We start from the raw sequence: 15258 nt of genomic DNA, 5'->3' as shown, positions 1-15258 counted from the left end.
GGGAGGAAACCAAAGTTTCTCGTAGGAAACCCACGCGGTCACGGGGACTATTTACATTGTAGCCCAATTGACCTACAAACCTGTTCTTCTGTTGCAGAACCGAAGCAGCTGCCTTCGATCCGCAGTACGATAACGAACCCCCCGAGACAGAGGAGAGACTCGGCCCGATTCTGTCAGCTGTGTAATGCCTGGTTTAATAACCCCATGATGGCCCAACAACACTACGACGGCAAGAAGCACAAGAAGAATGCCGCGAGAGCAGACTTAATGGAGCAGCTCGGCCAGACACTGGACCCCGAGGCCCTTAGAGGTAGAGCTCTCAGATAAACCTTCTTTCCCTGGATCATAGGAGGCCGGGCGCTGTCCATATATAAAATCATGAGGGGCTTAGAAAAGGTCCACAAGATATAGGGGCAGAATTAGGCCATTTGGCCCAATGAGTCTACTGTACCATTTGATCGTGGCTTTAAACAAGTTAGTAGGTAAATTGATCCCTAGTGTTTAACTTGGTTTAGTTTAGAGATACAGTGCGGAAACGGGCTCTTCGGCCCACCGAGTCTGCACCGACCAGCGATCACCCCCAGCACTATCCTACATGCTAATTTTTACCGAAGCCAATTAACCTACAAACCTGCACGTCTTTGGAGTGTGGGAGGAAACCGGAGCACCCGGAGAAAACCCACAGTCACAGGGAGAACGTACAAACATTTACCATTTGCTTTACTGTAATATAAAGCAGAATACTTGTACACGCTCCTTGTGTTTCTACCGCTGCGCCGGTTTGTTGAATATGGAACTGTGCTTCCCTTTATTTTCCTTTAAAGTTCAAGTTCAAGTTCAAGTGAGTTTATTGTCATGGCTTTCTTCCTGGAACTGTGCTCTCCCTGGTACCTCATTACGGAGTAATCTGCATCAGTGAGATGTACTAGAGTCATACAGCACGGAAAAAGGCCCTTCGGCCCATCTCACCCATGCTGACCAAGATGCCCCATGAAAGCTAGTCCCATTAAGTCCCCATCGCTCTAAACCTTTTCTATTCATGCACCTGTCCAAGTGTCTGTTCAAGGCAGTTATTGTAGCTAGCACGGAGCCGGAGGCCGTTATCAATGCCGAATCGCCGCGTAGAAGCCCGGGTCAGTGCCTGGCCATGGCCTTGCGGGTACAAGTCCAGGTCGTGCAAAGCTGGGGCCCGGGTCGGCACCACAGGCGGCATCGGCAACGGTGAGGCCTTGGCGGTGGCAGCGGTGAAGACCCGCGATGATGGGGCCTCGTGGCGGCTTCGGCAACGGCATTGTTGCCTCGTGGATCGATGAGGGAGTGGAGGATGTTGTGAGGGGGGAGGGGGAGAGCAATGGAGGACCCAACGTAGGGGGGACCGTCGTGGGCGGGGGGAGAACAATAGACAATGGGGGGTAGAGGGGTGGGGAACAAAGGACAATGGGGACCCAACGTGGGGGAACAAAAGGGGGTGTCAGCACCGTAGGTGGCTGCTATTTGTATACATTGTGTATGCAAGCAACGAATCTCACTCTGCCTAGTCACATGTGGCACTAACGTACACCTATTGCTATTCCTCCTCTTCTTGAGAGGTTGTAAAAGGCATGACATACATTACATGCCAGTTACCTGTTTTGAACAGAAGATAAAAGGATTCATTGGCAAACTAGACCTAATTTTAATGTGAGAGGCCATGGGCGGGCAGAAGGAACCGCAGTCGCTTGTTTACACCGAAGATTGACACAAAATGCTGGAGTAACTCAGTGGGACAGGCAGATCTCTGGAGAGAAGGAATGAGTGACGTTTGAGGTCGAGACCCTTCTTTAGATCTTCAGAAAAAGATCAGCTGAAGAACCTTTCAAAAGAATGCCCGAAACGTCGCCCGTTCCTTCTCTCTGCAGAGATGCTGCCTGTCCCGCAGAGTTACTCCAGCATGTTGCGTCTATCTTCGGTGTAAACCAGCATCTGCAGTTCCTTCCTACACATCTAATTTTAATGTATTGTATCATTAGCCTAAATCCAATAAAAAAATTCTAATTGAACTAACCATTTTGAATAATAGCCTTGAGTTTTGTGTAATTTAGATATTCATGATATAATGAGAAATAATATCAGATCCACTAAATACCAGACTCATTAAAATAATTGATAGCCTCATTTAATTTTGTTTTTGTATACTTCGCAATTTGTCTCATTTCATTTTCTAATGTCTGCTTCTATTTCCATTGAGTGATTTTTTTAAATAAACCTGATGGTTATCTTTTGATTTTATTAATTTATCTTTTATTTAAATTGATTTATAACTTGTGAGGATGAAATTTAATTTTAGCCAGAAAAGGTATTTTGTCATTTTTCAATAATTTTGCTCCTGGTTTAATTTTCTGTCTAAATGTAACATGAAACATTTCCTCAGCTTTTATTATTCCTGCCGTTTTAGTTCATTAAGCGCATTTGGTTTGTCCCTTTTGGTTTCCTCTCTATTTATTTTTTGAACATTACGCACATTTTTTTTCCCTTCGGCAAAAAAGGTTCAGAAGGCTTACAAAACAAAATTCTCTTGCTTTGAGCTTACCGCTGTATTTTCTTACTCAGTCGTATTACAACTTAAATAAGTATTTAGAACTGCCTCTAACTATTTCATCCCTACCTAAACTGGGGTAACCCAGCAGGTCAGGCAGCATCTCTGGAGAACATGGTTAGGTGAGGACGGCTCTCGACCCGAAACATCACCTGTCCATGTTCTCCAGAGATGCTGCCTGACTTGCTGAGTTAAGCCCCTGTCCCACTTACGTGTCCTTGGCACGCTAATTATGCGACCTCATGGTCGCGTTGAGGAGTGATGGTCCCGCGATTTCATACGCCCGCACAGCCGTCTGGAGCGCGTGACGTCATTTGAAGATGGACACAAAATGCAGGAGTAACCCTTCTTTCCGACTGAAGAAGGGTCTCGACCCGAAACATCACCCATTGCTTCTCTCCAGAGATGCTGCCGGTCCCGCTGAGTTACTCCTGCATTTTGTGTCCACCTTCAATTTTCTTGGCCCCGCTCTGGGAGTAGAAGTGGGGGCGGATCTGGACCGCAACGGCCGTGAGCCCCAGGCCGAGCTTGGCGATCGTTTGCCTGCTTCTGCTGATGTTGGAGGTGAGACGTTGCGTCGTGCCAGGGTGTTGGGTCTGTCCCACTTTGGCCGTCAGTTACGCGACAGGCCGTTGGCACGCGAAGATTTCGTTCGCTACAAAAATTTCGGAGCCCCACGCGATGTTGCGCACAACTACATACCCCTCCTCACTTCTCGGTGAGACCGGCCCCGCGTGGCCACACGATGCCCGTGCGTCTCAACGAGACCACGAGGTCGCGTAATTTGCGTGCCAAGGACACGTAAGTGGGACAGGGCCTTTACTCCAACACTTGGTGTCCTTTTGTGTAAACCAGTCCCTTGTTTCCATGTTTAGGCTTCTGATGGGGGTATTAAACAACATCTACAGTTCATTATTTAAATGTAATGGCCTACATGGCCTACATTTTGACCTTCCTTACATCCACTGTATTCAAAATCATGTACCTGAGCATCTGAAACACTTCATCTGTTATTATAGTCGTGCACTGCTGGAAAAGTGTGCACAGCAGGTAGAGCTGCTGTCTCTCAGCTCCAGCAACCCAGGATCAAGTCTGACCTTTGGTGCTGCCTCTGTGAAGTTGGATGGGACTAGTTTTGCTGGGGTGTGTTGACCAGTGTGAACCTGTTTCCACGCTATATCACTCTATGACTAACTATATCAGAAACCACAATTCTGGAAAGGAGTTTTATTAAATTCAATTATGATTCATGCAATCTGTGTGTGCAATGCCGCCTAGGAATAGAAATTGAGAAATAGTGGTGTGCTGGTTAATTCACTGTCCACATCCACTTCTCCGTGGATTGTCACCTTGTCGTGGTGGAGAAGCTTGTGTGGTCCTGAGATCCTGAGAGCGATGCCGTCTGGAGCTATGCTCCTGGTAGGGCCACCCATGGCAGTAAGGTCGAGGGGGAGGACTCTGACAAAGAGCAATCCAACCAAGACCTCAATGATCGAACAGGCAGAGGACGATTGCTGACCTCAGTGGAGCGTCACAACGGCTGAGAAGGCGGATGAAGGCTGCAGCAGAAAAGGGTCTCCGGTCGTCTTGGACTCCATGCCACTGGATCCTGGAGTTTAGAAGGATGAGAGGAGATCTCATTGAAACATATAAGGTTGTTAAGGGCTTGGACACAATAGAGGCAGGAAACATGTTCCCGAAGTTGGGGGAGTCCAGAACCAGGGGCCACAGTTTAAGACTAAGGAGTAAGCCATTTAGAACGGAGACGAGGAAACACTTTTTCTCACAGAGTGTGGTGGGTCTGGGGAATTCTCTGCCTCAGAGGGCGGTGGAGGAAGGTTCTCTGGATACTTTCAAGAGCTAGATAGGGCTCTTAAAAATAGCGGAGTCAGGGGATATGGGGAGAAGGCAGGAGCGGGGTACTGATTGGGGATGATCAGCCATGATCACATTGAATGGCGGTGCTGACTCGAATATTCATAACACTGGGCTGTAAGCTGCCCAAGTGAAGGAGAAGTCTGGAGAGGGGTTTCAACCCAAAACGTCGCCTATTTCCTTGGCTCCATAGATGCTGCTGCACCCGCTGAGTTTCTCCAGCACTTTTGTCTACCAAGTGAAATATGAGATGCCCCATTCCTTCTCTCCAGGGATGCTGCTTGTCCCGCTGAGTTACTCCAGCTTTTTGTGTCTACCTTCGCTTAAACCAGCATCTGCAGTTCCTTCTTACACATTGATGCAGGGCCTGTTTCACTTCACTGAAGTGTGACAACAGCAGAGTACTTGAGGACACTTCTTCCTCGATCATTTACTGTCACCAGCCAGGTATCAGTTTGCAGGATTCGCAACTGATACTCACCATCCAGCAAGGTAACGGAAGAGTGAGGCTTTAGCGCAAACAATGAGTGACTCGGTACTTGTGAGAGCCCTTTCAAGCTGATGCTTTGTAATGATGATCTGGCGATGTATCTATTGCAATTAATCTCTCGCAGAGAAAAATCATTCAGGCACGCAAGAAATTGCAGCGAATTATGGACGCAGCCCAGACCATCGCACAAACCAACCTCCCGTCCATTGACTCCATTTATACCTCACGCTGCCTCGGCAAGGCCAGCAGCATCATCAAAGACGAGTCGCACCCTGGCCACTCCCTTTACCCCCCTCTCCCATCAAGCAAAAGGTATACAAGTGTGAATACTCACGCCTCCAGATTCAGGGACAGATTCTTCCCAGCTGTTATCAGGCAACTGAGCCATCCTACCACGACCAGAGAGCAGTGCTGAACTACTATCTATCTCTTTGGTGCTCCTCGGACTATCCTTGATCAGACTTTGCTGGCTTTACCTTGCACTAAACGTTATTCCCATGTCATGTATCTGTACTGTAAATTTACAAAAGCCAATTAACCTACAAACCAGCACATCTTTGGAGTGTGGAAACAAACTGGAGCACCCGCAGAAAACCCACATGGTCACAGAGAGAAGGTACAAACTCCGTACAGTCAGCACCCATAGTCGGGATCGAACCCGGGACTCGGGCGCTGTGAGGCAGCAACTGCACCATTTAGAAGCTGGGAAGTCGGCATTTATTAAAATAAAACTAGTTAGAAGCTTCTCTGTGTTGGAAAGCACAGGCCATGATGCCAATGTAACTATGAGCTATACCACACACATAGTGCTTTGGCCACACAGTCAAGTTGCTTGATAGACACAGATAGACACAAAGGAGATAGACACCTGCCGGGTTTCCCCCCCCCCCCCCCCACCCACCCCTGCCCCCCCCCTCCCCTTATTGTTCTCACTGGCCCACCTCACTCCCAATGACCCACCTCATTGTCGGCCCCCCGCGCTCTCGGCGGCACAGTTACCGTGGGGCCGATCGGGGGTCCGCGGTGTGATCTGGTCCACTGTCGTCTCTTTGTCCAGCACGGGCAAGTTGGGCCGAAGGGCCTATTTCCACATTCTATGACTCTGTAAATACTATCGTGAACCAGATGCACTGCTCCAACCGCTCAGTAATTTCATGCCCATTACCAATGCCAGCTGCTTATACCAGATTTATTTCAACTCGAGTAATTAAATTACTTAAATTTAATTTGCCCAGCTGCTGGAATGTGGTGTGAACACTTCTCAGGGCCAATAGTCCAGGCCACCAGATGCAAGTCGATAATATAAACACTGTACTACCATACAGTTTCAATGAAAAACAACAAATAAACACAGATAGCCATTGCACTGTGGAAGGAGAAGAGGGAGTGCCCGGGGGAGACATCCTTGATTAGTGCTAGGCAAGGCCAGCAGCATCATCAAGGACCAGTCTCACCCCAGTCACTCCCTCTTCTCCCCTCTCCGATCAAGCAAGAGGTACAGAAGTGTGAAAACGCACAACTCCAGATTCAGGGACAGTTTCTTCCCAGCTGTTATCAGGCAACTGAACCATCCAAATCACAACTAAAGAGTGGGCCTGACCTCCCATCGACCTATTGGATCCACAAGGGGAGTAGATGGGGTGAATGCACGTCAGGATGTATAAGATTATGAGAGGAATAGACAGGTTAAACGCACACTTTTAGCCAGTGTAGGGGAAGCAAGAACCAGAGGACATACCTACAGTTTTAATGTGAGGGGGGAAAGATTTAAGAGTTCAAGTTCAAGTGGGTTTATTGTCATGTGTCCCTGATAGGGCAATGAAATTCTTGCTTTGCTTCAGCACACAGAACATAGTCGGCATTTACTACAAAACAGATCAATGTGTCCATATACTGTAATATAAATATATACACACATGAATAAATAAAATGATAAAGTGCAAATAACAGATAATTGGTTATTAATAATCAAAGTTTTGTCCGAGCCAGGTTTAATAGTCTGATGGCTGTGGGGAAGTAGCTATTCCTGAACCTGGTTGTTGCAGTCTTCAGGCTCCTGTACCTTCTACCTGAAGGTAGCAGGGAGATGAGTGTGTGGCCAGGATGGTGTGGGTCTTTGATGATACTGCCAGCCTTTTTGAGGCAGCGACTGCGATAAATCCCCTCGATGGAAGGAAGGTCAGAGCCGATGATGGACTGGGCAGTGTTTACTACTTTTTGTAGTCTTTTCCTTTCCAGGGCGCTCAAGTTGCCGAACCAAGCCACGATGCAACCGGTCAGCATGCTCTCTACTGTGCACCTGTAGACGTTAGAGAGAGCTAGAGAGAAGTTAGCGGCAACTTTTCCACACAAAGGGTGGTAGATGATCAGCCATGATCACATTGAATGGCAGTGCAGGCTCGAAGGGCCGAATGGCCTACTCCTGCACCTATTGTCTATTGTCTATTGTGGTGGGTGTATGGAACGAGTTGCCAGAGGAGATAGTGGAAGCAGGGACTATCACAACATTTCAGAGACATTTGGACAGGTACATGGACCGTAAAGGTGTTGAGGAATATGAGCCAAGCGCAGGGCAGGTGGGACTAGTGAAGATGGGGCCTGTTGGTCCATGTGGGCAAGTTGAGCCGAAGGGGCTGTTTCCACACTGTATGACTCCAAGAGCCTACTTGGAAAGAAGAATTTAAAACAGTTGGAAGAGATTTGTCCAGACCCCAACGATCCTTGCTCAACATCCATTATATGTAGATTTTCTTTAATTAACCTTCCCAGTGTCCTGTGGGAAGTCGTCTTTCTTACAGTTTGGCTTTCTTCCCAACCAATTGTTCAAGCGCTTTTGATTGCAACATGCGCCTTAATTTAGTTCAACAAAGTTACTAAAGAACTTTGTTTACGTGCATTTTACAGCCTTTTAATTGGACTTTCATCATATCCTTTAATTGAGCACCACCAGGTCTACTGAGGTGAGTGAAGAAAGTACAAGCAAACATTAAATCAATGGAGGACAATTAGTTGTTTCGATTAATCCATCACAATTGCTGTCCTAGGAATTTTTAAGCAGAAACACTTTAACCTTTTCCTGTAATTTGCTGGGGGTTTTTTTAAACATAAATAAATGCAATCAACTATTGCAATAACATATACAATTCAAAACTATACCAAACAAACCCACCACCAGAAAACAAAATCACCCAGTTATCTCAACAAATATTCTTAAATGTCAGATACATTCTTTTTTTATTTTATTTTTTACAAACACATTCTTAAACAACTATATTACAATCTCCCCCACCCTCAGAGGTCCCAGAAATCCCCCAGGGTGCCCGTGGACAGTGCGTAGTCCCTCTCTTCCAGTACCACTAGGGCGCAGACATAACCCCCGGAAAATTTGGTGTTGGGTGAAGAATCACTGGCTTGCATTTTTCACGCAAAGGTCAAAAGAGAATTGCCAATACAGTGTTATGCCCCATGTCCCACTTAGGCGTTTTTTTAGGCGACCACATCGCCACATGGTCGCTGGGGTGTTGCCTGTATGGTCTCCTCAGTCGCCCAAAGAGTCGTACCTTTTTTCTGGTCGCTGCTGGATTTTGAAATGTTTTCGGCGACAGTCGGCGCCCGTGGGCTTGCCGCCGACGATCGTAGCCTGACGTAGGTGCTGTCACCAGGATGACGTAGGTTGTGACTTCGGTGAATTCCATTGGCGACTTCCTACGTCAACCGGCGACAGGTACCGGTGAGTGAATTGTCTTACCTTGTCACAGGTGGACGTAGGTTGTCATAGGTGTGGTCGTAAGTGGACGTACTTATGGGTCGCCGTTGCCGGTAGCTTGCCGTAGCTTGACGTCGACTAGGTGGTAGGTTGGTGTAGACATTATCGTAGACATTGTCACAGGGAGGTCCAGTCTCCAGTTTTTCGGGACCTGCTGCGACTACGGCAGTAGCCAGCAGTCGCTGAAATCATCGCCTGTGGAGCAGGCCCATTACAGGTTCATGAATGGGTAGGAGTTTGAAAGCAGGAACAACATTAGAGAGACAGTTGTCGGGATTTATGTTTTATTAATTTGATGTGTCCTTCGACAATATGTCATTGCAGTATTTTGCTTTTCTTGTAGCACCATTTCTAATGCTCTAAAATCTGCCTAGAATAGTGGGTTTCAGCTACAGGGAGGTTGGGTACACTTGGATTGCTCTGCCTGGAACAGCAGAGGTTGCAGGGAGACTGTTTTAGTGTTGTTTAGAGATACAGCGCGGCAAGAGGCGACCAGCGATCCCCGCACACTAAAAGCCCTATCCCACAGTACGAGTTCATTCCAAGAGCTCTCCCGAGTTTAAAAAAAAATCAGACTCGTGGTAAGCACGGAGAATGAACGTAGCGGGTACGTCGGAGCTCGGGGACGTCTCTTAGCGGCTCGTAACGCTAATTGCAGGTACTCGGGAAGACTCGCTAACGGCAGGTTAGCACGGGAAGACTCATGAAGATTCTTCAACATGTTGAAAAATGTCCACGAGAGCCCCGAGTACCTACGAGTGGCCATTACCGTAAATTTCCGAGTTCGAATCAGGGCAAACTTGGGAGAACTCTTGGAATGAACTCGTATCATGGGACAGGGCTTTGACACTACGAGGGACAATTTTACATTTAATTTACGCTTGATAGGAGTATATATAATTACGAGAGGCATAGAGATGGGAGACAGTCACAACACTTTTCCCATGGAGTTAAGGTCTAACACTAGAGGGCATAGCTCTAAGGTGAGAGGAGGAAGGTTTATTGAAGATGTACGGGCAGGTTTTTTACAGCGAGACATTTGTTCAGGTACAGGGATGAGAAAGGTTTAAAGGGATTTGGGCCAAACATGGGCAGCTGGGATGGCATAGATGAGGCATCTTGGTTGGCATGGGCAAGTTGGGCTGAAGGGTCTGTTTCCGTGCTGTATTTCTCTATGACTATCTCGCTATACTATTCACAAACTTAGTTTTGTGTTTAGTTTTAGAGATCTTCTTCTTGATATGGCATGGACAGCCTAAACTTGTTCTATTTGATCTTATTTGATTGTGCTCGCCAGGTTGATTGCATTCGTTGAAACAGGGCAGATCACGTGAAGGTTGCAATCTCCCACCCCAGTTTTAGGGATACTGCGCGGAAACAGACCCTTCTGCCCACCAAGTCCGCACCGACCAGCGATTCCCGCACATTAACACGATCCTACACACACTTTAGGGACAATTTATACTTAAACCAAGCCAATTAACCTACAAACCTGTACGTCTTTGGAGTGTGAGGGGAAACCGAAGATCTCAGAGAAAACCCACACGGTCACGGGGAGAACGTACAAACTCCGTACAGACAGCACCTGTAGTCGGGATCGAACCCGAGTCTCCGGCTGATCTATCTTTCCCACCCAACCCCATCCTCCTCCCTTCTCCCCGTAACCTTTGACGCCCTTACTAATCACGAATCTGTCAATCTCCACTTTAAAAATACTCAATGACTTCAAGTTCAAGTTCAAGAGAGTTTATTGTCATGTGTCCCTGATAGGACAATGAAATTCTTGCTTTGCTTCAGCACACAGAACATAGTAGGCATTTACCACAAAACAGATCAGTGTGTCAGTATACCATAATATAAATATATACACACATGAATATACACACTTGGCCTCCACAGCCGTTTTTGGCAATGAATTCCACATTTGACTGAAGAAATTCCGCCTTGTCTCCTTTTTAAAGATGTGTCCTTTTCTTCTGAGGCTCTGCCCCACAGTCCTAGACTATCGCCCTGGTGGAAACAACCTCCCCACTCTATCCAGGCCTTTCAACATTCGGTGATAGACACAAAGTGCTGGAGAAGTTCTGCGGGACGGACAGCATCTCTGGAGGAGAGAAGGAATGTGTGATGATTCGGGTCGGGACTGAAGAAGGGTCTCGACCCTAAAACGTCACCCATTCCTCCTCTCCAGAGATGCTGCCCGCCCCGCCGAGTTACTCCAGCATTTTGTGTCTATCTTCGGTGCAAACCAGCATCAGCAATCCTTCCTACACTTTCACCGTCCGGTTTGGGTTGGGGCCAGAATTGCCCTCCTTGGGGTGTTTCACCATGCTAAAGGCGCTACACCAATGCAGGCAACTGGTGCTGCAGTACGTGCCAATCCTGAAGCATTATTGACAGACTAGACATCAGGAGACAATTAACGCGGCAACAATGTGTTCAGAGCCAAATCACTGTTGCAGTTTCTAATACACACTCAAAGGATGAAGTGAGTACATTTGAAGCAATATTTCATTTAATACCATTTTCAAATATTAATTATAACTTCAGCTGACCATCACAAGACAGATAGTATTTCTCAGAAAATAAAATCCACATATAAAAATTAATTAGCATGCGCGAGGCGCTGTGTGTGCTAATGGAACTGTCGTAAGTAGCACAGGGGTTGTTGCTTCCCTTTCACCACGCGTACTGTTCATTATCTTTCAATTACCAGCTCACGGCTTCATTCCTTCAGATACATCCCCGACCTCCCCAACGTTCGAATCTCTTCCAGACACCTCAGTCGACCCCGTTCTCCACAATGCTTCTCCATACTCCATCGGCAGCCTGTTTCGTGCAGATAAAACATCCAAAGAACCTCAGCAGAGGACTATAGCTGTCATGTCCAGAGGCAGCTTCAAGCTCCAACTCAGGTTTAGTTTATAGAGGAATACGCTGTGGAAACAGGCCCTTCGGCCCCTTGCCCACGACACCCAACACGCCCCATCTATACTATCCCTACCTGCCCACAACCCTCTAAACCTATCCTATCCAAATGTCTCTTAAAGGTTTTGATAGTACCTGCCTCAACTGCCTCCTCCAGTAGCTCGTTCCATACACCTACCACCCTTTGTGTAAAAATGTTACTGCTCAGGTTACTATTAAATCTATTTAAGAAGGAACTGCAGATGCTGGAAAATCGAAGATACACAAAAAAGCTGGAGAAACTCAGCGGGTGCAGCAGCATCTATGGAGCGAAGAAAATAGGCAACGTTTCTGAAGAAGGGTTTAGACCAGAAACGTTGCCTATTTCCTTCGCTCCATAGATGCTGCTGCACCCGCTGAGTTTCTCCAGCTTTTTTGTGTACCTACTATTAAATCTATCCCGCCTCAACTTAAACCTATGTCATTCTCGATTCCCCTACTCTGTGCATTTACCCGATCCATTCCTCTCATGATCATGTACGCCTCTATAAGATCACCCCTCATCCTCCTGCCTTCCAAGGAATAAAGTCCTAGCTTGCTCAACCTCTCCCCATACCTTAGGCCCTCGAATCCTGGAAACATCCTCGCAAATCTTCTCTGCACCCTTTCCACCTTGACAACATCTTTCCTATAACATAGTGACCAAAACTGGACACAATACTCTAAATGTGGCCTCACCAACGTCTTATACAACTGTAACATGACCTCCCAATGTCTATGTTTAAGAAGGAACTGCAAATGCTGGAAAGTCGAAGGTAGACAAAAATGCTGGAGAAACTCAGCGGGTGAGGCAGCATCTATGGAGCGAAGGAAACCTTCGCCCCATAGATGCTGCCTCACCCGCTGAGTTTCTCCAGCATTTTTGTCTACCTCCCAATGTCTATACTCAGTCCTTTGACTGATGAAGGCCAATGTGGCAAAAGCCTTTTTGACCACCTTATCTACCTGCGAGTCCACCTTCAGGGAACCATGCACCTGTACTCCGAGATCCCTCTGCTCTACAACACTCCTCACTGTGTAGGTCCTGCCCATGTTAGACTTTCCAAAGTGCAACACCTCACATTTCTCTGTGTTCAACCATTCCTCAGCCCACCTGGCCAACCGATCATGATCCTGCTGCAATTTGTGACAAGCATCTTCACTATCTGCCAAACCCACCCACTTTTGTATCATCTGCAAACTTGCCATGTACATTCTCATTAGTGGTGCTGCCCTTGCCTTTTGCCACCCCCTAGTGGCCACTCTGTCCGCTGTGACCAAAACCCGTTAATAAATTGCCTATTACTCACCTACTACACCTATAACCTGCCAGGCATTATCCTGCTTTTACCCCTCTCTTGCAGCTTACCCCCCCCCCCCCCGCACCCTACAATCAGTGTGAAGAAGAGTCCAGACCCAAAACGTCACATATCTGTCAGCTTTTAACTGTACCTCGGCACATGTCATAAGGAATAGGAGTAGAATTAGGCCATTCGGGCCCATTAAATCTGCCCCGCCATACAATCACCGTGACAATAAACTAAACTGTAACTATCCATGCTCTCCAGAGATGCTGCCTGAACCGCTGTGTTTAGTTTTGTTTTGTTTAGAGGTACAGCGCAGAAACAGGCCCTTCGGCCCACCGAGTCCACGCCGACCAGCGATCCCCGTACATTAACACTATCCTACACACAATAGGGAAAATTTACACTTATATCAAGCCAAATAACCTACAAACCTACAAACCTGTATGTCTTTGGAGATCTCGGAGCAAGCCCACGTGGTCACGGGGAGAATGTAGAAACTCTGTACAGACATTACTCATAATGGGGATCGAACCCGGGTCTGTGGCGCTGCAAGCGCTGTAATGCCCCTGTCCCACTTTGGAAACCTGAACGGAAACCTCTGGAGACTTTGCGCCCCACCCAAGGTTTCCGTGCGGTTCCCCGAGGTTTTTGTCAGTCTCCCCACCTGCTTCCACTACCTGCAACCTCCGGCAACCACCTGCAACCTCCGGGAACCGCACGGAAACCTTGGGTGGGGCGCAAAGTCTCCAGAGGTTTCCGTTCAGGGCAGGGGACTAGTGTAGCTGGGACATGTTGGCCGGTTTAGTTTATAGATACAGAGCGGAAACAGGCCCCAAGTGGGACAGGGGCATAAGGCAGCAACTCTACCGATATGCCACCGTGCCTCTCTCGGACATTGGTTAGTTTGTGTAAACGTTGGGTGAGGGTGAGGTGGGTGGGTGTGTGAGATTCAGAGAGTAATGAATGTCAGCGTATGTATCGACCTTCTGCCCAGCAACGGTCTGATTAAGCTGTCTTCTCTTGCAGCTCTGAAACGCAGTTACAGCTGCAGCTTGTGTCACGTTGTCCTGAACTCCATAGAACAATACCACGCTCATCTGCAGGGGTCCAAACATCAGACCAAGTAAGTAGCGTTACCTGTTTTTCAATCGTCCCTCTCTGATCTTTGTACCTTGTAACTGCTGGCACTGCCGATGATGGCGGATTGTGGTCTAATGGTAGAATTCTCCGAGACACTTTACTAAGAGTCGTCACCTTCCTGGTGCCGATAAAGTTCTTAATTGTGGTCTTGTCTTGGCCTTAAAGGCCCGTTGTCATGGCAACAGCCATTCTCTCCTCTGCCCGCCGCCATCTTGAAAACGGCCCTATCCCAGCATCCGCCACCATTGCTGCCACCACTCCCTCCACCCTCCTCCTCCCCAGTTCCCGGTCTCCGGGGTGGAGCGCAGGAGACGAATCTCGGATGGCAGCGGACGGTTCCCGCTTTCTGTGGCGGGCGAGCCAGACCTGCTGTCAACGTGCGGCCGCGGCTCGCCGGGAGCTCCTGGACGCTGGTCTTAAGTGGAGACCATGTGGTTGGAAGAACAAGAGGCAGCCGGGTGGCGCGGCAAGCAGAGCCCTCGTCTCACAGGGCTCGGAGACCCAGGTTCGATCCTGACCTCGGGGGTTTGCACAATAGTTACCCTGTTGTTGCTGGTTCCCGATACATTGCAGAGTCCAAAGATGTACCGGTTGGCAGACCACCACAAATTATTCCTAGTTTGTGGGTTGAGAGGGAGAGAATCTGGAAGAGGTTTGAACAGAATGTGTGGAGAATATGTGCGACTCCGCAGGTAGAGCTGCTGCCTCACCGCGCTAGAGACCCGGGTTCGACCCTGACCTCCGGTGCTGCCTGTGCGGAGTTTGCACGTTCTCCCTGTGACCGCGTGGGTTGGCTCTGGGTGCTCCGGTTTCCTCCCACGCTCCAAAGACGTGCAAGCTTGTAGGTTAATTGGCTTCTGTAAAATTGCCTCTAGTGTGTCGGATGGGAAAGTGGGATAACACGGAACTGTCTCTGTGGAAAAAAGCAGAATGGGATGGAGATGGGAAGATGCGGCTAAAAAACCCGACACAAAGTGCTGGAGCAATTCAGCGGGTCAGGCAGCAATCTCTGGAGAACTTTGATAGGTGACTTTAGACTTTAGAATTACAGTGTAGAAACAGGCCATTCGGTCCCTTCGAGTCCACGCCGACCATCGATCACCCTGTATGCAAGCACTATCCTACACACCAGGGATAATTTACTATCTTTTTACAGAGG

At 47.9% G+C, this 15258-nt stretch overlaps 1 protein-coding gene across 2 annotated transcripts in view; it reads left to right on the top strand.

Annotated features, from left to right (window-relative positions):
• zmat4 (zinc finger matrin-type 4) overlaps positions 1 to 15258 on the top strand; it is a 152030-nt gene that overhangs the window by 109778 nt on the left and 26994 nt on the right. Inside the window, exons 5-6 of one of the 2 annotated variants that reach the window (XM_033013782.1) lie at positions 98 to 310; positions 13986 to 14082. In XM_033013782.1, coding sequence (XP_032869673.1) covers positions 98 to 310; positions 13986 to 14082 — 310 coding nt within the window. The remainder of the gene's footprint in view (positions 1 to 97; positions 311 to 13985; positions 14083 to 15258) is intronic. The other variant, XM_033013783.1, reaches the window with a different exon arrangement.

Source organism: Amblyraja radiata, chromosome 39 (genome assembly GCF_010909765.2).
Source record: "Amblyraja radiata isolate CabotCenter1 chromosome 39, sAmbRad1.1.pri, whole genome shotgun sequence".
Classification (NCBI taxonomy): Eukaryota; Metazoa; Chordata; class Chondrichthyes; order Rajiformes; family Rajidae; genus Amblyraja; species Amblyraja radiata.
Note: the sequence above shows the minus strand (reverse complement) of the source record. Positions and strands in the feature narration are given on the sequence as shown.